The 23,935-nt window shown below is 48.2% G+C and overlaps 4 protein-coding genes across 4 annotated transcripts; all 4 read right to left on the bottom strand.

Annotated features, from left to right (window-relative positions):
- Positions 1 to 276: 276 nt before the first annotated feature.
- On the bottom strand, positions 277 to 3,977 carry BJ212DRAFT_1260860 (uncharacterized protein; the record flags this gene model as incomplete). Its single annotated transcript, XM_041330143.1, has 16 exons — positions 277 to 855; positions 907 to 1,295; positions 1,348 to 1,417; positions 1,468 to 1,611; positions 1,660 to 1,669; positions 1,722 to 1,793; positions 1,847 to 1,918; positions 1,980 to 2,043; positions 2,090 to 2,161; positions 2,217 to 2,302; positions 2,362 to 2,528; positions 2,583 to 2,717; positions 2,767 to 2,953; positions 3,001 to 3,734; positions 3,787 to 3,831; positions 3,882 to 3,977. The coding sequence occupies 16 exons, from the start codon at positions 3,975 to 3,977 to the stop codon at positions 277 to 279; spliced, it is 2,922 nt and encodes a 973-aa protein (XP_041198052.1).
- A 15,208-nt stretch (positions 3,978 to 19,185) lies between these two features.
- Positions 19,186 to 19,539, bottom strand: BJ212DRAFT_1245283 (uncharacterized protein; the record flags this gene model as incomplete). The annotated part of the gene is made up of 1 exon (XM_041329646.1): positions 19,186 to 19,539. A coding segment is annotated over one exon (354 nt), but the record flags the coding sequence as incomplete, so codon positions are not given.
- A 399-nt stretch (positions 19,540 to 19,938) lies between these two features.
- On the bottom strand, positions 19,939 to 20,442 carry BJ212DRAFT_1475637 (uncharacterized protein; the record flags this gene model as incomplete). The annotated part of the gene is made up of 1 exon (XM_041339259.1): positions 19,939 to 20,442. One exon carries the CDS (start codon positions 20,440 to 20,442, stop codon positions 19,939 to 19,941), a length of 504 nt encoding a protein of 167 aa, XP_041198050.1.
- Positions 20,443 to 22,451: 2,009 nt separating this feature from the next.
- BJ212DRAFT_1319423 (uncharacterized protein) lies at positions 22,452 to 23,880 on the bottom strand. The gene is made up of 3 exons (XM_041334355.1): positions 23,314 to 23,880; positions 22,661 to 23,256; positions 22,452 to 22,610 (listed from the first exon to the last, which is right to left on the bottom strand). Exons 1-2 carry the CDS (start codon positions 23,787 to 23,789, stop codon positions 22,668 to 22,670), a joined length of 1,065 nt encoding a protein of 354 aa, XP_041198049.1. The 5' UTR covers positions 23,790 to 23,880; the 3' UTR covers positions 22,452 to 22,610; positions 22,661 to 22,667.
- Between the last annotated feature and the right edge of the window lie 55 nt (positions 23,881 to 23,935).

Below are 23,935 nucleotides of genomic sequence, written 5' to 3'. Positions count from 1 at the left end.
TACAGCAAAAAAAATGCTAGCCACTATCCGGCGGGCTCCTCCCACCCTCATGTATATGCAGTCACTAAGCCTGTCTGCCCAAGCAACCATTGTACTTGCGTTATCCTAGTCCAAGTCCGAATGATATATGCGTAATCAAGATAAAAGTGAAAGTGAGGTGACAGACAACGACGACGTGAAAGATTGAAAAAAGGCAGAGTAAGCCTAGTCGTAGCGCACATTATATTGAATGAATGGTGGTACTGGCGTGAGATAATTCCTGAAAGCTTTGGTAGATTACCCTCGGTAGGTACCTCGTCCAGACATATTTTGCGATGGATCAACTGAGTAGGTCGAGGTTGGGCGACGGGGAGGATACGGGCGATGTAGCGGTGCTTCCCTGTAGCCTTCTGTGGGACTCCGGTGCATCCCGGGATGAGGAGGATATTGCATCTGAGGCAGCGTTGCCATTGGTGCAGGCGATCCATATCTAGATGGCGGGGTCATCCGATCTGGAGAGCCGTACCCATGGAGTGGAGACGGCGGTGGTTGCTGCCGGGCATCGAAGTATCCATATGATTGATGATCTGTCAGAAGAGGCAACTGATCCACACTCTGGTTCATGCGTGCTAGCTCTATATCATTCAGAGATTGCGATGGACCCTGGGCGAGGTAACGGTCGAAAGGGGGAGGCGCGGGAGATGCACGACCTCCATTGATTGAACCCGCGTATTGATGTGTCTTCTGGTGGTAAAGCGAAGCATTGTCGCCGCTTCCAGTATTGCCCAAGATCGCAGTCGATGTAATGGACCGTTGATCCCAGTCCAGCTCGCCTCGATCACGCCGGTAAAGGGCAGGATCATATTCCAAATCGCGCTAAATTGGAATATTCAGTATTTCATTTTGAGACAGACAAAACATATTCACCTGTTCGATAGCGGCAATCGTCAAGCCACCCTCGATGACTTGAGCGTCCAATTTCTGACCACCATATTCATCCAGCTTGGCTTTGTTACTGCCAATCTTTCCCTTATAGACGTCCCCAAGGAGTGGCATCATCCTTGCATGAAGCATCGGAGTAAACAAATCTGCGTGAAGCGCAGGGTGACCGAAGCGCTTCTCCAACCCTCTGCCAGAAACATCTGACCTCGAGGAGTGCACCTTTGCTTCGCGAAGCTCAGTCTCCGAAGGTATGTAGTAAAGGAAATTCTTGTAGAAAGTTCGGTCAAGTTGAAACTTGAACATGATGATGAACAAGATTGGGGGGACGGTAGTGAGCCACATGAAGGACTTGAAGCCATATTGGAGGCCGATGGCTGTAATAGGGTAAGTCGGCAGCTGCGGCCTCTGATGGTTAAAATGACTTACTCAGGGCCATCAACAGTTGCATGAGAATGACTGAGAGGAGCAACCGGTTAATAATCATGTTCCAGAGCCGCTGCACTAGGATTAGCGACTCGAATAACAAATTGAGAATAAATAACCCACTCCTCCCGACTCAACCTTCGTTATGAAGACGAACATCAGTTGATATTTGTACACCCATGAACCTATCCAGAACACAATAGCACCAGCAAGTACGACCAAGGGCGCTAGGGGAGCAAAGACCAGGGCGACGGTGGCCATGAAGAGCTGTGAAATGTGAATGGGTGTCAGATCAGATCACCGAGCTTAACTTACGATATTCGCGCTGTTGTGAAGGCATCGGCATCAATAAGGAGATGTCGAAATGAGGCACGTACTAGTAAATAGCATACTCGAAATCTGGCGGCTGTGTCCACTCTCTGATATCACGAGGTGTGCGACCAAAAACACTGAGATCTGGTGTCAGTGCGTGCGACACGGATAATAATAAGAATCAACAAACTGAGTCTTAAACGACGTCCAGAGAAGATTCAGGATCTGTGCCAGATCGAAGATAAACAAGAAGCCGCGGAGTCTGATATTATGGCGACATGCGTAAGTATATCTGCATGTGAAGCACATATGCACAAGCTCACGGGAAGTATGTCAACCAGTACGACGACTGATTAATATACGTTTGATTGATGGTACTCGGCAAGGCTATAAAATTTGAGTAGAATCCGTGATGTATAACGGGGTGACCCACTATGCAGATTGTTGATAATATCCTGGAAACTGGTGTGTTGGCCGATTTCCGTTACAATCTGTTCGGCTGCAACTACAAGATGGGCATCAGCATTCTAGAACGGATGATAGCAAAAATGATTTCTGACTGAATCCAACGCCAATGAGAGTAAAGATAATCAGCTGGGAGATAACAAGGAAAGCAAAGTAGCGTGCAACGACAGCACGGTCAAGTCTGCCATAAATCTATCAGAACCAGGCAACGATAAACAACCAGCGACAAAATGAGCTTACCGGCTGTGAGTAAGGGCACCTTGGAATTTACTTAACCAACGCATGACGATGGGGAGGAAAAAACCGAAAAGTGCCGAAATGGTAGGAGGCGCGACACCAGAAACAAAAGCAAATGATCCCGGAGATGCAAGAGCCCAGTTCGAGAGGAAACCCACGTAGGCAGATATCTGTAGAAAAGAGATTCAGTTGACCGAATACTAAACAAAACGCAAGAATCGTACTGAGCTCAAGTTTGCCAGGATAGAGATGATGAACAGGGGGATAGTGTTGAAGAAACAAACTAGCACCAAGAACAAAGAACCGATGAATTTATTGCGGATGAGCTCGGAAGTTGACTTGTTGAGATTTACCCATATCTGCTGAACATTCAGTAAATATTTAGGGATCAGTGTTTAAATACCGCACAATATCTTTAGGGTTCGGCGCAAGAGCGATGTCGGTACCTTTCGGATGCTTCTTTCGAAGTAAGGTAGCGACAATATGAGCATACGGAACCGCTGCCATAGATGCAAAACCATAGTTCTCTGCTTTGCGGGTATCAATCTGCTGACGATAATCCTCAATTGCTTGTTCCGTGCGTTTCAGCTTTGCGCTGGTTATCGTTAGCGATATGGCGTCAAATAGAGCACGGGTACATACGTATAGAAATCTATGGCATCCCTTTTAGTACCACCCATGCCCATGAATCCACCTATCCGAATTGTGGGCCGTTCTTTCGCTATTTTGCCGCCCTTGAGGTATGTCACGAGAACCTGCTCGAGTTCGCGAACGGCAGTGTTATGATATTCAATAAGCTCAGGTAGCCTTCCGACTTTACGACCGATGTGTACCGAGGTAGTAGGGTATGGAACCTGAACGCTTTCGAAGATGGCGCGGATGCCCTCGTCAGATTGGTATTTCTTGGGTACACGCATGACCGCAAGTGTCCGCGCATAGAAGGATTGCATATATTCAGGAGAGCGAAACCATTGCTGCCGGAGACGAAGCATCTCTTTCCAGTGCCGCCATACGAAAAACATGACGAGCGCTGAGATCACGTACGAGACCACGACATGTGCAAAGAGGAAAGAACCCTTCACATCCCGGATAGTCAACATGGAAAGGATATTTCGGTCCTCCGAAGGAACGTTCTTGAGGTTGTAGGATATATTGATAGGGATAAGAATGACGCAGCATGTAAAAGCGATGGCCGAGTAAAGTGATCGAGTCATGCGAGTGAATCTGAGAAAGGTGACGGCATCCAATCCAAGCTTGTCAACAAGCTCAGGTTCCTTCGTGCGTATGAGAGGTGGTAGCCATCCCAAAAGGGAGTCAGATATTCGCGGCGGCTGCTTGTCACCGACGTGATACTTGACCTTGGGTTCGTAGATGACCTGCATGACATGTACGTAGGTTATAGCTATGTGGTATGGTGAAGAGGCATACCTTGTTCTTAGGTCGCAATACGTTGAATACCACAATCGTAACGACCTGGAAGGAGTGAGCGGGATTCTGAGGGAAAGCCTATATATATGACGTACCGAAATTATTGACATCAGAGCTACCTGAGAGCCTACTGCAGCTGGCGTGATCGTCCTGGAGGCATTTAGGTTGATAATTTCGCCAATGTCGGCCATGGTAGAGAGAGTGGAAAGAGTTTAGCAACTCAGCTATCGAGAAAGAATGTCAAGGGTCGGTCAGTTCAGGAGTGGAGCAGGTAGTAACGCTAGATAGATGCCGGTGTGGATGCTATTGTTCCGGATGAACCGTTTTTGAGACAAAACACAAGGATCGGTTGCTCCGCTCGTTGTTTCTGCTACACTTCTGTGCAAACGCCTGCGGCTCGTGGTAGTATCGTGTACCGAATTTGAAGCAGACCTGACTTGTAAAATTGTTCCTTGTACCTCAGCTTGCAACCTGGGCTGGTCAAAGTTACGGCACCTTCTACGTGACCACAATATTCCCCTTTAGGATTCAGAAAAAAATAACGCCTGTCACATTGCTTGACCAGTGCATGTTAGATGTTCTATATCCGAGGTACTTCAATTCTGGAATAGGTGCGGCATGAGGCTTATGGACCCTTTATCACACCAGGTACGTCCATTTGTGTCATATTCTTACATCAATAGCTCCTTAAAGCTGTCTCCACGGATTACTGGTGTAAGCTGACGGGGCCAAGTCAAATACGACAACCTACTGGGCAGTGGGCGCCAGGTCCGTGCTCGACGACTGGAAATAGTCCCAAGCTATGGGACCCAGTCTGCGATCCAGGCAGAAATCGACATGTTTCCTTGGTTACGTCTGGTTTGGGGTCCAAACCAAGTTGAACGTCCGGACATCGGTGCGACGGGCGGTGAGTGACTTTTTTTTATGTCGGGGTCGATTGCGATATGCAATGCTACCTTGCGATTCGGTGTGTAATGGCCTTTTGCAATTCGGCGAACACTTCCCTCTAGCTGTGCTGTGAAAACATCGCCCCAGGCAGATATGATACGCTTTTTTTGCAGATCGATGTGGCAGTCCTATTGTGGCACGTGTTTCAATTCTTCAACGAAAAGCAAGGTCGTGCGACTCGAATTGATAAATACTTCCAATCCGAGTTCCACGACCTATGCTGTTTGTTGATGTTACTGTTGCCCAGACTAGGAATTATGCTACTTACTACTAGTGCCAATATCTTTGCAGCACCTCCGCTCTGTTCCCGACACAGCAGCGATCGTTCATGCTGTAACTGATCAATGTTCCCTTCAGTAGTACTGCCTTTTTCCTTATCTTCTCGGGAACTTCTGTTTCACGGCTACCCTTTCAACGCTCTAACTCCAGCTGAATTCCCGCCATCGTATTGATTGCTGCGGCATGCATTCCCTTGACTGTCCGAAGCAGCAAAGCTTCCCTGTAGGCAGGTAAAGGTTGGACAAATCTCACCACACTACGGGGAAGCTGATATTTAACGTTATTCTTTACACTTGTTTACGCTATAATTTTCTAGCTAGGATTCTATGTTTGCACGAATAGATAAGTACAGATAACTTATACTTCCAAGAAGTTCTTTTGATCATTGTACCGAGGTAACGAGTCAGTCATTACGCGGTGAGGGGGATGACTTGCGGTACGGGTGGTGCGGATCCGTCTTTATGGTGGCCTCAACCTTGGTATGTGTTTGTATCACATTGGCAGAATTTCTGGAGGGCGTTCCTCAACAAGCACTCGAATGCTAGCGTCGTAGATGGCAGCAGTCTTATGCAGATCAACCGTCCTGTTCAACAATATCCGCGAATTCAGGTTACCAGCACACAATTAGCATACCTACATAAATAATTGTGTTAGCACTGAATTCAGCGGGAGACCAAAGGTAAGACCAAGTCCTGACAACTTTGAAATGATATAAAGTCTGAGCTACTGGTAAGCCGGAGGTCACTCGAAGTAGGATCGCAACTTACAGTGCAACGTGGTACATCGTGACTCGAAATGCAATAGCAAGCACAAACTCTACGAGCGCAGCTATTGTGGTTTTTTTTTTTTTGTGTCCAATTTCTGTCCTTTGCAGAGTGATACTCTATGTAGGACATTACAATCTATACTAGAGACCCCCAGTGTCTCAGGTGCATCTCAGGCTCGCAAATGCCCTGATGTGAGGTGTGCCCCCATCAGTCCACTGTTCCTGCTGGCCATTTTAGACGCTCCACCTTTTGTTGAGATGACTGTGTATGAACTGATGTTATAGGTACTGCTTCTATGTTCATATGCTTAACACGTACTCAGCTGCCTAGGGCAGCTGGTACAGGAATTGGGAGGGATGCAGATGAGGTAGGTAAAATTTCAACTGGTGCAATAGTTGATCAAGGACCATTTCATTTGGCTGATACCGCTTCTTTGGCATGTGGTTCCATGTAGTCAAGTGTAGGGAGTAGTGGTACAGTGATGGTGGTACAGGGAGATATGGTTTGGGGATTCATAGTTGGGTCTCTTGACTTGGTCGCGTCTATGGGACAGGCTGGATCAGTCTGGCAGTTTGTGAGGGAGAGGTACTTCACCGAAGGTCTGTCTGAGTCTTCCTGTAGCATTGATGAAGCGAACAAGGTGTGGGGTTGCATTGGGGTCTGAGAGGAGGAATGGCAGGGAGGAGGCTTTATGACCTAGGGAGCAGGTGAGGATGTGACATTCATGGTGGTACCATGGGCAGTCTATGAGGAGATGCAAGATGGTTTCATTGATTGCTGGGCAGTGCGGACAATGGGGTGATGGTGCTTTGCTGATGCGGTGAAGGTGATGGTTCAGTGGGATGTGTTGTGAGCAGAGGGCCATGTATAGTCTGGTGAGGCGCTTGGGGAATTCTGTGGTGAGTTTGACAAAGGAGCATTTCAGAAGTCTGGGGCCAATTCTGTTGATGTGATTGTAGTGTGGCGATTTGTGCCATAGTCTCCCCCACTGGGAATGAGTGAATTCTTTGTGTGCTGCTATGAGTGCTGATATACTTAGCAGTAATGTGCCATGTCGGAGGAGGGGGGGGAGATGATTTGCTGGGCTGTTGTTGTGTCTCCCTTCTGATGCCTTCTTTGCCTGTTTGTCAGCTTCCTCATTACCATGGACATTGGAGTGACCTGGGACCCAGTGCAGGGTGGTTTTGAAATCACAATGTTCTCTAGCAATGTCTTTCATTCTGTTACAAAACAAATCGGTTAAGTATGATCCTGGACATGAGTTGAAATGTTCACTGGAGTGGATTGCTGCTTGGTTGTCAATCAGTATGGAGATGGGGAAGGTAAGGTCATCCTTGGTTGCAATTAACTCTGTGGCAAGCATGAGGCCAACCGCCTCTCCTTCAAACACTGTATGCTCTTTCTCGGTGCCCAAATGAAATCGGAGGGTTCTTGGGCAGCAACCCGTACAGAATAGTATTGCTGCTGCTCCTATTTTGCCTTGGTATCCTGAGCTGTCACTGTACACTTGAATGTTGTCTCTTAGCCGGGTGCATTCCTCAATTGCCCTTTCCTTGGTGGGCACTATCCTGGTCTTGTGACGGTTCGAGTCTTGGGGAGGTTTATGAGCTGGTAGGATAGTTTCAATATCTCTGGGAACAATTGAGTATTGATGCATGAGTCAGTGTAGGGAGGTGCAGTGTGATCCGATGAAGTGATTTGCTGCATGATGAACAGGGCCATGCAGTGGGTGAGAGCTTGGATGGGTGGTGAGTTGAACTATTGCTCTGTGGCATGTGTTTTGAAGTGTTAGAGACAGGGGTAGGAGGTTGGCGTGGACTTCAAGTAGGTCCGTCAGAGTTGTGTGCATGGCTCCGGTGATGGCCAGTGTTGCAATACATTGTACCGAGGTGAGGTGCTTGGCTACCCCAATAGATCCTCGCTGCAACTTGTCCGACCCTTCCCAAAAGGAGGGGGTGAACCACAGGTCTGCAGTGTACAGCATTTTTGGGAGGGCTACTGCTTGATATAATTGGCGCATCAGACATAGCTGGAGAACATAAGCTGTACCCTTCGCTACTGCATTATCCACTTGTGCATTCCATCTGAGCTCCTGGTCTACTATAACTCTGAGAAAATGGTGTGTTGACGTGGGCCGAATGATGGAACCTTGAATGTGCATGTCCAGGCAAGTCTTCTGGCGGTTCATGGAGAAATCTATTAACGCAAACTTGTTAGTTTCAAATTTAGAGTTGTGAGCACGAGACCAATCATATCCTCCACCAGGCCACTCGAGCATGTCTGCAAGGATGTTATGCGTGGATTCAAAGTCTTCCCCTATGGTGATGAAGGCCATGTTGTCGACGAATGCGAGGGTCAGTTCCTTGATTGCTTCATTACCTCGTCGAGCTTTGGCAACATCAACCAAATCTGAGCTGTAAATAATGTAAAGTATCATGGATAGTGGATCTCCTTGGCTGATACCATTATTGATGGGTGTTAAGAACCATGCTCAAAGGAGAGAGAGACTGACTCAGAGGGGCTTGGCCTCAGCTCGTACACTGTGCCCCTTACCTGAGTATGTGCCCTTCATTTCAGAGGAAGTCCAATGATGGTCCAATGAAGTCTGGAGGACTTCTGGAGGCTGGCTACTCTGGTGGAGAGTGCAGGAGGACTTCCAGAGGAGTGCAGGAGAGTTCTGGAGGGATGCAGGAAATACTCAGGAGAGTTCCCACTGCAAGGTAATACTTCTACAGGAAGACAGGATGGACGGATAGGATGTCCAGAGGTCCGGAGTACAGAGGACAGGAGGTCTGGAGGTATGGAGGGTGGAACGTCCGAAGGACAGGATACCAGGATGTCCAGAGGTACAGAGGACAGGAGGTCCGGAGGTCCGGAAGGAATAGGGGCTACATCGGACTTCGTCTGATGTAGAAGCAAATGGAGGTAGACTACCCTAAGGTAGAGTTGGAGGGACAGGAAGTGGACCTAAGTCCAGAAAGAGGGTAAGTGCCGGAAAGGCAAGACTCCAGCCTAGGGAAGCAATCCCTAGACTTGGGACAGAGACATAGGGGACAAATCCGAAGGTCCGGAATTCCGGCCCAGGGAATCCTTCCCTAGGCCCTATGGAAAAGGACAAGACTCAGACGGACTGAAGTCCACAAGATGATTGGGCAGATCTAAGGTGTGAACAGGATCTAAGATGATAGAGTAGGAACTAAGATGATATTCAGACTGAGGACTCTACTGTAGTTGTACAGGGGTTATATACTAGAGGCTATCTGAGAGGATCAGTAAGCAAAGGAGTAAGGCTATGTACGAGCATGCGGAAACACATTGGTAAGTAAGACGGAACATAAGTAAATGAACTCGGAGATGAAACTAGTACAAGGATCAATCAGCAAGATGGAAACAGAGATAACTGAGAACCGGAAAGGCAGAGATGCCTAAATGGGGATAGGCGCAGGATCTCAGACAGAGGGTGGGAATAGGTCTGGAGATAGTACAGTTAATATCCAGAGGTCCAGAGATCTGGGGATCTGGAAGGCAGGATGGAAACAGGACTGAGATATGTGAGGTGGTGGATGTAGTCCAGAATCCAAGAGGAGGTAAAGTCCGGATGTCTTGCTGGACAGAATGTGCATAGGGTGGACAGGATAGGGGATCCAGGAATGAGTCAGATATGGGGTCCGGAAACAGGTCCGGAAAGCATGGGAATATGATGGGATCTATGTCTGGCATATGGGATATGACAATGGGAATCCAATCGGATGTGAATCTGTCGAATTTCAGCTGAGTTTGTTGATTGGTAAGTACCCGTTCCGTGAATTCAACTATGTCCCTAGGTATTTGATGCATGTGCATGTTGTGAAGGAGTCGTTGGGTGATGGCATTTGGAAATGCACCCTTGATGTCTAGGAAAAGTGCTGAGGCGACTTTCTTAGTCCTCCATGTGTTCTTGACTGTTTCCTCTAGTAAGTGCAATGAGTCAGTAGTGGAGCGTCCTGGCCTGCCCCCGAAGTGTGTGTGAGGGAGAAGTTGAAACTTTTCCAGTATGAAGGTGAGTTGTTCTGCTACTACTGCCATCAGCAGTTTACCCATGGTATTTAGTAAGGCGATGGGGCGATATGCTTTCAGGATCAAATAGTTGGGTTTCCCAGGCTTACAAAGGACTACTGTGGTGAATTGATGCCACAGTTCATAGTATGCACAGTGCATGAAAGCTGCATTGAAGAGATGGGTTAGATAGGGAGTCAGGACTTTGGTGCACTGTTTGTAGACTATATTGCATATGCTGTCTGGACCAGGAGCTTTGAGACCATTGAGCTTCATGATTGCGTGTGTGATTTTGGCCGGGGTAAAAGGAGTGTGTGATTCTACTGGGTCAGGATATGTTGCATCTGGGGGTATAAGATTGTCAGCCGGAGGTGGCGGGAAGAAGGACTTAGCTATTAAGAGGCTTTTGTTGTGGTTGGTATTGGCTTCTGTGATTGTGCCATCGGGGTTTCTAGTCTTCAGTGTTGGGATTCTAGTCTTGCCACCATCTTTGGGATCTGAAGAGACATATTTGTTAGCCGTCCATAAGTCATTACCTTCGATGTTTTCCAGCCAATCTATCTGTTACAGTAGACCGTAGTTTCGACTAGGATAGGCACGGTGATAGACACTCGATAAGAGTGACGTCTAGCGCCGAATCGTAACCTCACAAATGTAAGGCTTCTGTAAGACAAACTAGAGAGAGTGTCTCTAGTTTGAATATCGGTATCAGACACTTAAGATTGGGGGTCTCAAGCGAAGGATGTTCTTGGTAAAACCTAGTAGATTAAAGTGAAGTCTAACTAAGTATAAGACCCTGCTTATATAGGTAGAGCTACTTTAGGGCCGGCACGTACACGTCATCAAGATGAGTCATGGATAAGAGAAATGACGTCATCGAGACGAGTCATAGATAAGAGAAATGACGTCATCGAGACGAGTCATAGATAAGAGAAGTGACGTCAGCTAACGACGGCATGAGGCGGTCGTGCTGTAATACATGAGTATGATAGCGGAGTTAGTCTAGTGATGGCACGGTGAAGTGCGGTCATGACGTAATACAATGGATACAAGAGAAAATGATAGGGGGTGACCGTTTACCGTAACATTACCCCTCTCTTAGCGATGAAGTCACCGACTTCACATATCCTGATTTGCCCAGTAGATGGGGTCGGCGTCGTAGTTAGAGTCAAGGAGGTCGTCTTGTTCCTCTGTGACAGTAAGGGGTTGTGCCAAATGCTCAGCGTGAGCGATGGCGTCCTGCTCAATCTCCCAACGAGCAAGTGCGTCATAAAAACCGACGTCAGTCCATACCAATGGAATAACCGCTTCTCCTTTCAGATCTTTACAAAAGACTGACAAATGACCGGGCGCATATTCTTTGCAAACTCTGCAATAGTACGCGGGGCAGTTCTTGTGCCGATGACCAGCGATGCGGCAGTTCCGACATACGACGTTATCTACCGGTGACGTTTTCACAACGGTGACTGTTGTCGACGAGGATTGGTTAGGAGGTGATGGTGATCGCGATCTTTTGAGCGGTGGTTTGGTAGGGGAGACGGATGTGGCTCGTTTGGCGGCGAGGCGGGAGGATCTACGTTTGAGTGGGAACCGCTTCTTGGTGCGTACGACTGGGTCAGGAGAAGGAGAAACCGGTACGTCAAGTACGGCAATAGGAGGGATATTATTATCCGGATGCTCCTCGGCAGCGGGAGTCGGTTGGGGTACAGGAAGAATGATATGGGGTGACGGTGGTCTTGCAACGGGGTTAAGAGCAATTCGCTCAGTGACGATGTGGATGGCTTCTCTGATAGCGTCTCTGGTATCTTCAGGGAGAAGGCGGATGGCGGTGTTGCGAATGCGTATATGGAGGTGGCGAAAGATAGTTTGATGCCATTCATCATCAAGAAGGGCGGCAGTGCGTTCGATGAGGCTAGCGTCTCTGATGATTCTGATTATGAGACCACTAGAGATTGCTCCTCTTTCTCCGAGGAGACGGTCAATCTCAATAGTGTACTGCTGGGAGGTAATAGCGGATTCGAACAGGGCACTGGTTTCGACTTGGTCAATGACTGTAAAATAGTCGGTGAGGGTCGAGTCGTCAGAGAGGGTTAGGGTGGAGTCGGAGGTTGGTGGCGAAGGTACGGGGGAAAATGCGTGCCGTGCGAAGTCGGCGGCGGTGGCGTTCTGATATTCTTGGAGGGTTACAGGGCGTGCTTCTCTTTCGGCGGCGATGTTCATAGCAGCGGTGATTTCTTGGATGCGGAGGATACAGAGACGTAGTCGTTCGATGGAGGACATTCTGAGGGGGATCTATAATCCATGGGCCTTTTTATAGGCGTTGAGGACATCGGAGGCATTATCGAGATTTCGTTCTGGAACCCACTCGTTACTGGCTGATGAATATCCCTTCCATGATAAGAGATAGCATCTTCGTTTACCCGTCCCTTTGTGCGATAAGATCGCATCAACTTCGTACTCTTCTTCATTATCAATGACGTCAGGGGGTGGGTCAAGAAAGTTCGGTCCGTGAATCTCTGTTTCGTGATAGGACGATAGTTCAGAAGCATGGAACGTGGGGTGAACTTTCCACTGAGGTGGTAACTGGAGTGTGAACGTGATGGGAGATAGGACGGCGGTGATTGGGAATGGACCATATCGTTTTGGGGCGAGTTTTCGTGATGGTAACTGCGTGATTAGGTTCTTCCCGGATAACCAAACCTTATCTCCAACTTTCCACGGGTGATACTTCTGCCCATGAGTTCTTTCTGCCATACGTTGCATTGCAAGGTTGTGGCAAGAGAGTGCTTCTTCTCTAGACTTTTGGAGCGTGCGGAGTCTATCTTCTGCGGCTGGGACTGTGGAACTGGGGAGGACATGCGGAAGGGCTCGTGGTTCGTATCCCATCATTAGGAAGAATGGTGACGCATTGCGAGAATCATGTTTGCGATGGTTATGGACGAATTCCGCCATAGGAAGCTGCTCTACCCAGTTTTCAGGGTTGTTTCGACAATAGATCCTAAGGTAAGTTTCTAGCTCCTGATTGAGCCGTTCTGTCTGTCCGTCGGTCTGGGGATGGTAGGCGGTCGATGCCGCTATATCGTACTTCAGCAGTTTGGCAAGGGCCTTGGAGAACTTGGATATGAATTGCGGGCCGCAATCAGAGATGACTTTCTCGTGTAAGCCAAATCGGCGATAGACATATTTGAAAAATTTGCTGGCGACCCCTTCGGAAGTGATGGTTTTAGTACATGGGATGAGAATTACCCCCTTCATAAGCCCATGGTCGACCACGACCATGACCGAATCAAAACCAGAGCAGGGAGGGAGGTCGGTGATCAGATCAACGGAGATCTGGGTGAAGGGCGCAGCGGCAACGGAAGGGATAGGAACAAGGGGAGGACTTGTTGGATGCGTATCGGCCTTCATCTGCTGGCAGAGGGCGCAACCCTCTACGTATTTGCGAATGTATGTGCCCATGGTGGGCCACCAAAAATCTCGTTTAACTAATTCCTCGGTTTTGAAACGGCCAGGATGACCGGCGGAGGGGTGGTCGTGACAACGTTCCAAAATAAGATGCCGACCAGCAGGCCGGACGTAGGCGCGATCTTTGTAATAGAGAACATCATCGGTGATTTTCCAATCTGCAAGGGCAGATTTCATAGGGGGAAGGGATAAGCCGTCTAGTGCATTGGACGCGGCAGTGAAGATGGGGTCAAGATCAGAGGGGTCAGGATTTACTAGGGTGGTCATGAGTTCGACGTCAAGAAGTCGGACAAACATAGAGTCGGGGAGGAGGGTTTCATTGGTATTATCATCAGCGGAATCTGATCCATGGTCGGGACGGCGGGATAGGGCGTCGGGGGCGACCAGCTTAGTTCCCGCAACGTGGTGCAGCTCAATGTCATAACAAGACAGGATCAACTGCCATCGTGCCTGGCGGCGGGTTAACTTCTGGGCCGTTCTAAAATATAAAAGGTTCTTATGATCGGTGAATACAATGACAGGATGGGGATTTCCTTCCAAGTAATGACGCCATTCGGTCAATGCGCGAATAACGGCGAGGAGCTCGCGATCAAAAATCTGGTAGTTCCGTTCTGCGGGGTTCAACGTTTGAGACAAGTATCCACATGGATGGTAGACACCGTTGTCATCGGTCTGGAGTAGTACTGCACCGGTGGCGACTAGGGATGCATCAGTCGCAACTGCGAACTGTTTGGCGGGATCGGGGTTGCGAAGTACTGGTTGCTTCAAAAAACATTCCTTCAGTTCGGAGAATGCGGATTTGCATTGGTCGGTCCACAAGAATTTAACGTCCTTCTTGGTAAGGTCAATCAATGGTCTTGCGATGTCGGAGTAATGGGAAATGAAGTTTCGGTAGAAATTACAAAAACCCAGGAAAGACCGAACTTCTTTGACCGAGGTAGGGGCAGGCCAGTCCCGAATACCGTTTGTTTTAGCATTATCCATTGCTACGCATCCAGGGCGAATAATCATTCCGAGGTACTCCACTTCTCCTGCATCGAACGTGCATTTTTCCGGTTTAAGGAAAAGTTTCTCTTGTCGAATTCGTTCAAGGATACGCCGGGTGCGTTCACGATGGGAGACGAGGTCGTTGGAGAATATAAGGATGTCGTCCATGTATATAACAAGCCATCCTTCGTTGATTTCCTGCTGGAACGTTCTATTCATATACGCCTGGAAGGTGGCCGGGGAATTGCAAAGACCGAAGAACATGACGTTAGGCTCAAAAAGCCCGTATTCTGTAGTGAAGGCAGCTTTCCATCGATCCTCTGGAAGAATGCGGATATTATTATATCCAGACCGGACGTCCATCTTCGTAAAATACTTGGCACCATGTAACCGAGCAACCAGGGAGAGTGGCAGTGGGAGTGGGTAGGCGTTCTTGACGGTCCATTCGTTGATATACCGATAGTCCTGACAAGGACGGAGATCTCCACCCTTTTTTCCTACGAAAAAGAAACCGCTAGCTTGCGGTGATTTCGATTCGGAAATGAATCCTTTCTGAACGTTTTCATCAATGAATGCTTTGACCGCCGTCCGCTCCTTTTCGGATAGCGGGTATACTTTAGACGTCTTGGGAATGAAACCTGGTTTGGTTTCTATCCGATGATCTATACCAGGTCGCTCTGGTGGTAATTGATTTAGACCATCCTTTGCGAAGATATCGGCAAAGTCATGAAGGTAAGAGGGGACGAGTTCCTCGAACGACTTCTTCTTCTGTTCGAGCCCGGCAGCTAACGCAAACTGCTGAGCTTTGTTGCTTGTCTTTGCATATTCAACAGGCAGTGCCAAGGGGGTGATCTTGGGTCGTCGTTCAGCGATGCTAGTGCCGTCTTTTGTCAAAGGGGTGTCAAGCGAGACATTGGTGATTACCCGAAGTTCCGAGTCGTCGGCAGGGTATTCGACTAGAAATTCATCATCCTCTAGATGGTAGGTGGAGATTTCTCGCACGGGTGGTGCGTAGTTCATCGTCCATACGTCCTCCTTCGTATCGAAGGAATCATCGTCGTCGTCTGGTATAGGGTCTAATTTAGGCAACACTGGCGGGGTTGCTTCTTCGTCGGCGATCTCTTCTATTGTGGCATGTAGTGGCCACTGTTCAACTGTTTCCCTAGGAGGTGTTTTCGGCAGCACTACCTTTGGGGTAGGTTCTTCTCTCGTTTCTTCCGTTTTACGAAAGAGAGGAGGCAGTCTGTTCTTCTTTCGTTCTTGATCAACTTCTTCCTCGATCTGATCGCTCTTCTCCGTTCGAGAGAGTTCTAGCGTTTCCGCTTTCCATCGGATTACTGGGTCCATGGCGCGTAACCAGGGGATCCCAAGTAAAATCTGATCACGTCGACCTAGTCGTGTGATGTTAAACTTTCCGATCATCGATCGGTTGTCTATTTTGACGATGAGGACGCAGTATCGAGTGATAGCGCCCCCCTTTGCATAACTTCCATCCGCGGTCGTAACCCAAAACGGTTTTGACAATCTATGCATTCGGATGTTGTGAGTTTTAACGAATTCTTCTGAGATAAAGGTTCCGGCAGCGCCGGAGTCAACAACTGCTGTTGTTTCGACGGTTTTCAGACGTGTTTTGGAGATGAGGGAAATGGGAACGCGAAGTTCCTTTCTGATTCCTATGCTCTGTACAAGTCTTATGGGTACATCGGAAGATACGGACGTCGATCCCGTCTTCCATATCAAAAATCCTCTGCGATGCGTCGGATCGTCGTATCTTCCTCTTCTTCTTCGCTGTCGCTCATCTCTTCTCTGTGAACAGGGATCTTCTTCTTCTGTGGGCATGCTCTAGTCATGTGTCCCTTCTGGTGACATGTGAAGCAAAGCCCTTTCCTCATATGTTCGCTTCTTTCGACTTCAGTGAGTCGGTCTACCTCCATAGCGTTTGGGTCGTGTCGGTCGATGGAGGGTCTGGGTACGTATCGGTGTCCGGAGGGTTTGGTGGTAATTCGGTGGTTAGACCTAAACGCGACACCCCTCTGGTAGTTGCTATCAAGTCTCACAACTGCGGCGATGTATTTGTCAAAATCCGTAGGGATGGTTTCCATCTGATAGACGGAATTGACGATCCCCTTCTTTAAGCCGTCATTAAGGAACGTGATGAGGACGGCGTCTTGCTTGACACCTGCTTGTGCAGCGAGGGTCTTGAAGCTAGCGATGTAAGATGTGATATCGCCTGTCTGTTTCAACGTCCTAAGTTTGTTCATGGCGGTACCGACGGTGTCGGCGGGTACGAAGGCTTCCTTGAACTTAGTTTCGAAGTTCGCGAAGGTTCCATAGGATTTGGCGGCGGAGTTGTCGACTTCAGTGTAGAAGGTGAGTGCCCACCCCATAGCACTGTCTTCTGTCATATACGCGAGAGCGGTAATAACCTTCTTCTCGTCGGTATTGTAGATCGTAGCATTAAGCGCGAAGTACGCCTTTATTGCATACAACCATCGTAGTGCCTGCTGAGGGCTCCCGTCATAGGTAGACGGAGCTCCGGCTTTCAATTCTGGGGAGGTGGCGACGGTGGACATCCTGAGCGTTTCTGGTCAAGGGATGTTTCTGGTTCAGGGGAACGTTCTCGTTCTCTCGCTGAGTTCTTCTTGGTTCTGTATAACCTCTTTGATGAGAGGGTCGATGGGGGACTTTAATCTTTTGTTACGGTAGACCGTAGTTTCGACTAGGATAGGCACGGTGATAGACACTCGATAAGAGTGACGTCTAGCGCCGAATCGTAACCTCACAAATGTAAGGCTTCTGTAAGACAAACTAGAGAGAGTGTCTCTAGTTTGAATATCGGTATCAGACACTTAAGATTGGGGGTCTCAAGCGAAGGATGTTCTTGGTAAAACCTAGTAGATTAAAGTGAAGTCTAACTAAGTATAAGACCCTGCTTATATAGGTAGAGCTACTTTAGGGCCGGCACGTACACGTCATCAAGATGAGTCATGGATAAGAGAAATGACGTCATCGAGACGAGTCATAGATAAGAGAAATGACGTCATCGAGACGAGTCATAGATAAGAGAAGTGACGTCAGCTAACGACGGCATGAGGCGGTCGTGCTGTAATACATGAGTATGATAGCGGAGTTAGTCTAGTGATGGCACGGTGAAGTGCGGTCATGACGTAATACAATGGATACAAGAGAAAATGATAGGGGGGTGACCGTTTACCGTAACACTATCCAATGCTGCTTCTTCGTCACTTCAATGCACTCTGCATAGTGATTCTTGAGGTTCTTCAGGTTGTTGTGACAAGGGTGGGTGGGCAGCCCTTGTAGTTGGTATGCTAAGTGGCTGAGGTCATTGACCTGATGATGGAAGTTTGTTAGTTCATGGGTCCACCAGCACTTCAAATGCAGACATGGTCTGGAGTAGGGGACTTTCACCTCCATAGTGCTGATGATGGCATGGGTAATGTGCTTGGCCAATTGTTGAAATTCCTCTTCGGAGGCTAGAGGACACAGAGGGTGAGGCATTAGGATGTTACTAAGATGCTCGTTGAACTCCTCCCAGTCTGTTTCTTTCCAGTTTCTTCAGGGTTCATCCTTAGATCATGCGGTGTTGAGCTCGAGGATAAGTTGAATGGGTATGTGGTCCATGCGAGGGCCACATTGACCTGGGTTTGTATTGCAAGAGATTACCACATCTACTAACTGTTCAGTTCCAAAGATATTGTCGGGTCTGGTCCAGTTGCTGGTGGAGGTCGATTGTAGGGTGGGTATGCTGCAAGGGAGGAGCTGGATCATGTTAAAGTTAGCAATGAGGTCAATTAGTGGGCCCAAGGTGGTGTAGTTAAACAGGTGTCAGTTTCGGGCCTCTTCCCAGAGTGGGTGATGTCTGTTGAAGTCCCCCATCCATAGCATGTGGTCATCCTCCGTTGGTTGAATAGTTCCAATGTTGTGTTCCAGATAGTCATCGAGTGCCATGAGCATGTCTTGCAAGTTTCCATCATTATAAATATTGAAGATAGTACAATGGCTGTAAGGGCCCAAGAGTTGGGTTATTACTACATCAGAGGATGGGAATGAGACCTGTTTCCATGAGTTGGAATCTAGTGAGGTGTTAATGAGTGTGATTGTGCAAGTGCATTGCTGGGGATGGGTGTAATGGTTCATTAGGTATAGAACGTGCCACTTGTGGTTAGCGCACATATTACAGAGGAAATTAATGTACGGTTCTTGAATTACCATAACGTCCCAGTCAGTTACTGATATGTTGTTGAGGAGGGAGGCTTGGGCTGTCATGGAGGTATTAAGATTTTGCTGCCAGGTCTGTAGTGTTGCATTGGGTCCATTGGGTTGTTCAGACATGGTTTGACAGGGAGGAGGGGGGACTGTCAGCGAAGCCATTATCGCCATCAAGGGAGGACCCTTGAGTAATGAGGTCATGAATGGATTTATCTTGAGGAGGTTGGGGAGATTGAGTGTGGGCTTGCTACTGTTGAAAATTGATAGTGGATTGCTGAAGGTGTTGAGGTGGGTTTTCCCTGATATGGTGAGGGGGGGGATGTGGCAATTCGGACAATCTTGGTGGCCTTGCAGGACGAGTTACTTGAGTCCATACATTCTCAGTAGGGAAATAGGGCATGCAATTTTCCGGATACTTGTCATCAATCTCCCTGCAGCATCTGGCGAATTCTGGGCAAGTGCAGTTCCAACTGGTGTGTTGCTGGCTTCAGCAATTGACACAACAAGTCATACAGTATGAGTTGCATTCAGCTGTCCTATGGTTGTTTGCACAAGTGCCACAGGTGTCCTGTGAGGCCATGCAGTTTTTTGCAATGTGGTTGAACTTCTGGCATTTGGCACAGCGTATGAGTTCTTTCTTATCCTTGCGAATGCTGATACATTTGTTGGCAATGCAGATGCCGTCACGAAGGATGTTGTTTGCTATGTGGATGTCAGTGATCTGCATTAGGGCAAAAGCCTTCCTTTGTTCCACAGAATGTTTTGTAGGGGGCTTGATCCATCTGATGTTTGCTATGACATTCAATGGGAGGTTGTTTTCTTGCTCAACTTGCTTCAGGAAGACCTCATTTTCTATCTGTAGTTGAATGGGTAAGTATTCTAATACTATTGGGTATGTGTGACGACAGAACAATACTGCTAAGTCTAGGTTGCTTTCTAATGCTGCCTTCCCTGTTGGGTTGTTGAGCCAGGACACCAGCAATTCAGACTCTAGCTCTACTACCAGTCCCCCATTCCTAAGCATTGTAATCGCTTTAACCTTCCCTAGAGGGGTGGATTCATCTCGAGCTTTCACCAGAGCATCATTTAATTTGTTTGCAATGTCAAGTTTGGAGGTATCAGGAGGAAAGAGTGTTGCTCCTGGCAGTGGGTCAATCAGTATTTCCCTAGCCCTGACAGCTGCCTGTCCCAGGGCTTGATCAATCGCTGGGGGTAGGTGTGAGGTAACAATGGAGCTGTAAGTCGGCTGCATGGGGTTGGACTGTTGGGTGGTCATCAAGGAAAGCTGTTGGGACATGTTGTTGACTCTGTCCTGCATGGCTTCGAGGGAGGGAGGGAGTGAGTTGAGTGCGCCTTGACATGTTTCAACATATGAGAAGAGCGTGTCCACAGATTCCTCTATGCGCTCTACTGCTGTCTTAACACCTTCCTCCTCTTCATTTCATTCCCTTTTCAACGTATTCTGTAGTCTTGTTGCTTGTTCTAGCGAGGTGGTTAGGGATTGAGACACAGTATGAACGAGAGCGACTTGGGGGGATATGGCAGTGATGACATGATTGACTAGGCGGGTGGTGAGAGAGTCCATGATCTGTTCAGCTGCCTTTGCCGCAACTTGGTCCACGACTTTCTCCACTATCTCGTTCGCCTCGTGATCCTTCATAATGAATGCCACTGCCCGAATTGCAGCAGTTACTGAGGCCAGGGTAGAGCTTGACATCTGCGAGATCTGGAAAAGGATTGAGATTAGATGGGTTAATGTGCAAGGTTCGTTGATGAGGCTGAGTAGTTTCGATTCAAGAAATTTCTTTCCGCTACTGGTGTTCTTTACCGTGTTGGGCATTGCTTCAATAGTGGCTTGGGGAAGCGTTGACCTCGTGGTTTTACGAGTGTTGAGGCTGTAGGTGGGTGAAGAGGTGGGTGAGGCAGGTGTTGAGCTCGCGCTCATGCTGGAGCTTCTTCGGCCCCCCGGCATCCTTGGTTTTTTGTGCTAGTTGAAGGTTAGTTGGGGTCAAGGTCTAGATTAATGGAACGAGGATTCTGTTGTCCGCTGAGGGCGGGGTCGCCTAGAGGCGATGTTGACGCTGTGAAGCGCGCTGTTGACGAGGATTTTTCGGGGTCCTAGTCGGGGTGCCACTTGGTAAGGGTCCAAGAAGCCTTGCTATCGTGGTTACCAGCCCAGTCTCGATGGTTAATTTGATAAGCTTCGCGAACAATTATTTTGCGTGCTTGAAACCCGATTTCTCATTGCATTGCACGAGCTGTAATTGGAATGAGTATGATTCATAGTGAAAGTCGTTGTATCTTACACTGAGCATCATGTACACGGCGATGACCGAGTCGCACACAAGCTTGCTGACTAGCCAGACCTAGTTGATGTGCGTTGAAGCCATATGCCTACGCCACATGCAAGACAACTCGCTGGGACATAAAATGGCATGGGGTAGTCGACGATGATATATGCCAGGAACTGACCCATACTGGAGTTGTTTCAGGAGGACGAACACATGGGACAGATGGAACTTTACCACTACGCCCCCGTAAGTCACCATTGCAAATTGCACCAACAAAAGTTGTGAGTAGACTTTGTGTCAGCATCAAATAATGGTTAACACTCATTGCCTCACCATCATAACCAATACAGGAACGATCATTGATTTCCTCACACCCCAAATTCTCCAGCAGAAGAAACCGTGGGTTAGTGACGAGACTACCATAATCAATGTTTCGCCTCTACCGAACAATTTGTATCACTCACCAAGTTCAGTAAGTGGCGCCAAGGCAATATATGACCAAAGAACGTCAGGAACTAACTGCTACCCACTAATTTCGACGGCGACAACCCAAGATAGATTAGATCCGTGCTGGGTAGCACCAGTCCAAAAACCGTAGAACGTAAAGACTGTGATGATCGTTTCCAACAGCAAGATCACAGACACTTCTCCAGGTCAGCACGACTTCAATGCGCAGTAATATAGGCACGTTGCATACAAATTTCGTCCACATTCGGTCTTTTGGGAATCGGCTGAAGTAGATGACTGGCATTTTTCTAGTTTCAGGCAAGAACGACACATGTATTTGATAAGGGCAACGTACCGCATTTCACTAGGAGGATATCCATGAGTGTAAAGTAACACGTATACCTAGTAGCATAGTTCAGCACTTGAATCAGGATAGCCAAGAGCATCCCCCACGAATGGACCCTCGTTTTCGTTCCACGTGTTTAGTGAACTTACATCGAGTAGAAACCAAGTGCAACACTTACTCAAAAAGTGCCGAAAGACCTATGCTTCCCAAGTCAAAGTGTATCAAAACCTGAAAAATCAACTTGCGATTGGTTACTGGTAGATATCATCTAGACTAGAGTGAAGGACCGAATCCTGAACGAGCGCTTGGCATGATTGGCCTGTTCTTAACATTCACAGCGTCGTGTTGAGGGGCGAAAAAGTTGGGCCAGTCCCGCCAATGCAGGATAATGAAGAACATAGTACGTCTAACAGCCATGCAATCCGAGAAAACAGCTTAAATAATGGGAAAGGCTGAGTCGAGTATGTGTCTGACCAAACATCATCGATACATCATCCCTAAGGCGACAAGTCAATCTCCTGATGACGCGGCGGATATAGCTCATGCTCATATGCGTGCCAGGCTGTCAGCAACTCTAAAGTTAGCCTCGATCACGCGAACGGGCGAAAGACTTTTTCTCGAGCCCTGCCCGACCCACGTTCTGTGTCGCGGGTGACTTGCCAAATATAAGTTTTCCAATTCTTGTGAGCGTACCTGTCGGTATGATATTGACTTCAATATTCGGTATGTCACAGAAGCCAAGGTGCATTTAAAAGAGATTCAAGGCGCCTGTGTGCGAAAAAAAATGCAACTTAGCATGTGGAATTGCTCCTCGCCTGAAAAAAGCAAGAAAAAAACGCGAGAGCTTGGAGCCAGACGGAGGTCAAATGCATAAACCGGCAATCATGTCGACATTCACTCTCATAAATCTTGATAGTACAATGGGGACCTACTCGACATGTGAACTCTCAAAGTGACATTTCATGCCTCGTGGTATGATACATTGCGATCGCCAACTTCTGAGGCCGAGCCTCTATATAGACTAGAACACTGATGATCGTGAGTTCCCTACACCACGGACACCAACCGAACCACTATACCATCAATCTATTCTCCCATGAGAGTGTTGAGAACTCGAGCCACCTGACCCACAGCCTCCCTTACTCTGTCTTTATCCGTCTCGATGATCTTCCGCATGACCCGTCCTTCAAACTTGTCCGGATGAAACCGTAGCATTGTCTCCCGTAGTTTCTCTTTCTTCTCCTTCTTCTCACGATCGTGAATGGGGAGAGAAACACCAACGTCCTGAGCGAGCGCAGAGATCGTAGAAATTGGTATTAGGAATGCAGATATTGCTGTCGCCGTGAAGTGTTCCAATGTGATTGAGGATGCGTCTGAATGTGCGGTATCTGAGTGCGTCATGGGCACAAATAGTGGCCATGGTATGTCTCCGAAGGAAAGTGAAGAGGCCTGCTGAGCGTTAGGATCCAAGAGATCCTTCCACTTTCTGTCGTACTCTGCTCGAGCATTCTCCCCTCGTTGGCTCTCCCTTTCTCTTTTCTTCTGGTTTCTTCGCTCTTCCGCAGCCTTTTCGAGTCTGGTCGTCTCTGCTTTCATTTCCTTCTTCCTAGCGCTACGAGCTGCCTTTTCCGCCTTTATGCGTGCTTCTTCTTCGTATTGGCGCGCGTGCTTTCGCCTATTATGGGGACACTCAATGCAACTGCAGGGAACTACTTGCAGCTGAGAGACAAACCTCCACATCCCTGCTCGAATCCACTCGGCGTACGTGTCATCATCCATGAATCGCGGATCCATGTCCGTTTGGTCCTCAGAGCCTCCACCTCTGGCTGCGTCCACCCGCCATCTATCGGGAACGTGGGCGTAATCGTTAAATCTAGCGTCTATAGCATCCAGCCGTTCATCGTCCCGTAAAGCATCCCACATTTTCTCCCTGAAGCGAGCGTCCTCCAACTCAGAAAGAATGGTGTCATAATCAGGTTTGTGCGCGGATGACAGTGATGGGGGAGGCGGAGGGCCATAGACTTCTTCATCAAGATCAGAATCAATGACTTCCCCCCTGCGTCTCCTTTTGGAGCTAGACTCTCCATGCTCGCCCGCTTCCTCCGACAGATGTGACCGCTTCCTTGCCGGCTTTGCAGCTTTTCGAGCCTTGCGGAGAGCTCGTTCGGCCTCCTCGGCGGGAGTGCGTTTAAGATGCAGCTTAGCCATTAGTTGACATTGCCTTTGCGAGACAATAGCCAATGATCCTGTCAGTCTTGGGTTATGTCCAAGGAGAATTCAGATGTGCTCAGCAATGCTGACTCAGCATGTATCGCGAATTCGACGTTTTGGTTCAAGGCTTCCATTACGACGAC

Source organism: Suillus subaureus, assembly GCF_016647635.1.
Source record: "Suillus subaureus strain MN1 chromosome Unknown BJ212scaffold_3, whole genome shotgun sequence".
NCBI lineage: Eukaryota > Fungi > Basidiomycota > Agaricomycetes > Boletales > Suillaceae > Suillus > Suillus subaureus.
This window is presented reverse-complemented; position numbering and strand designations above follow the sequence as displayed.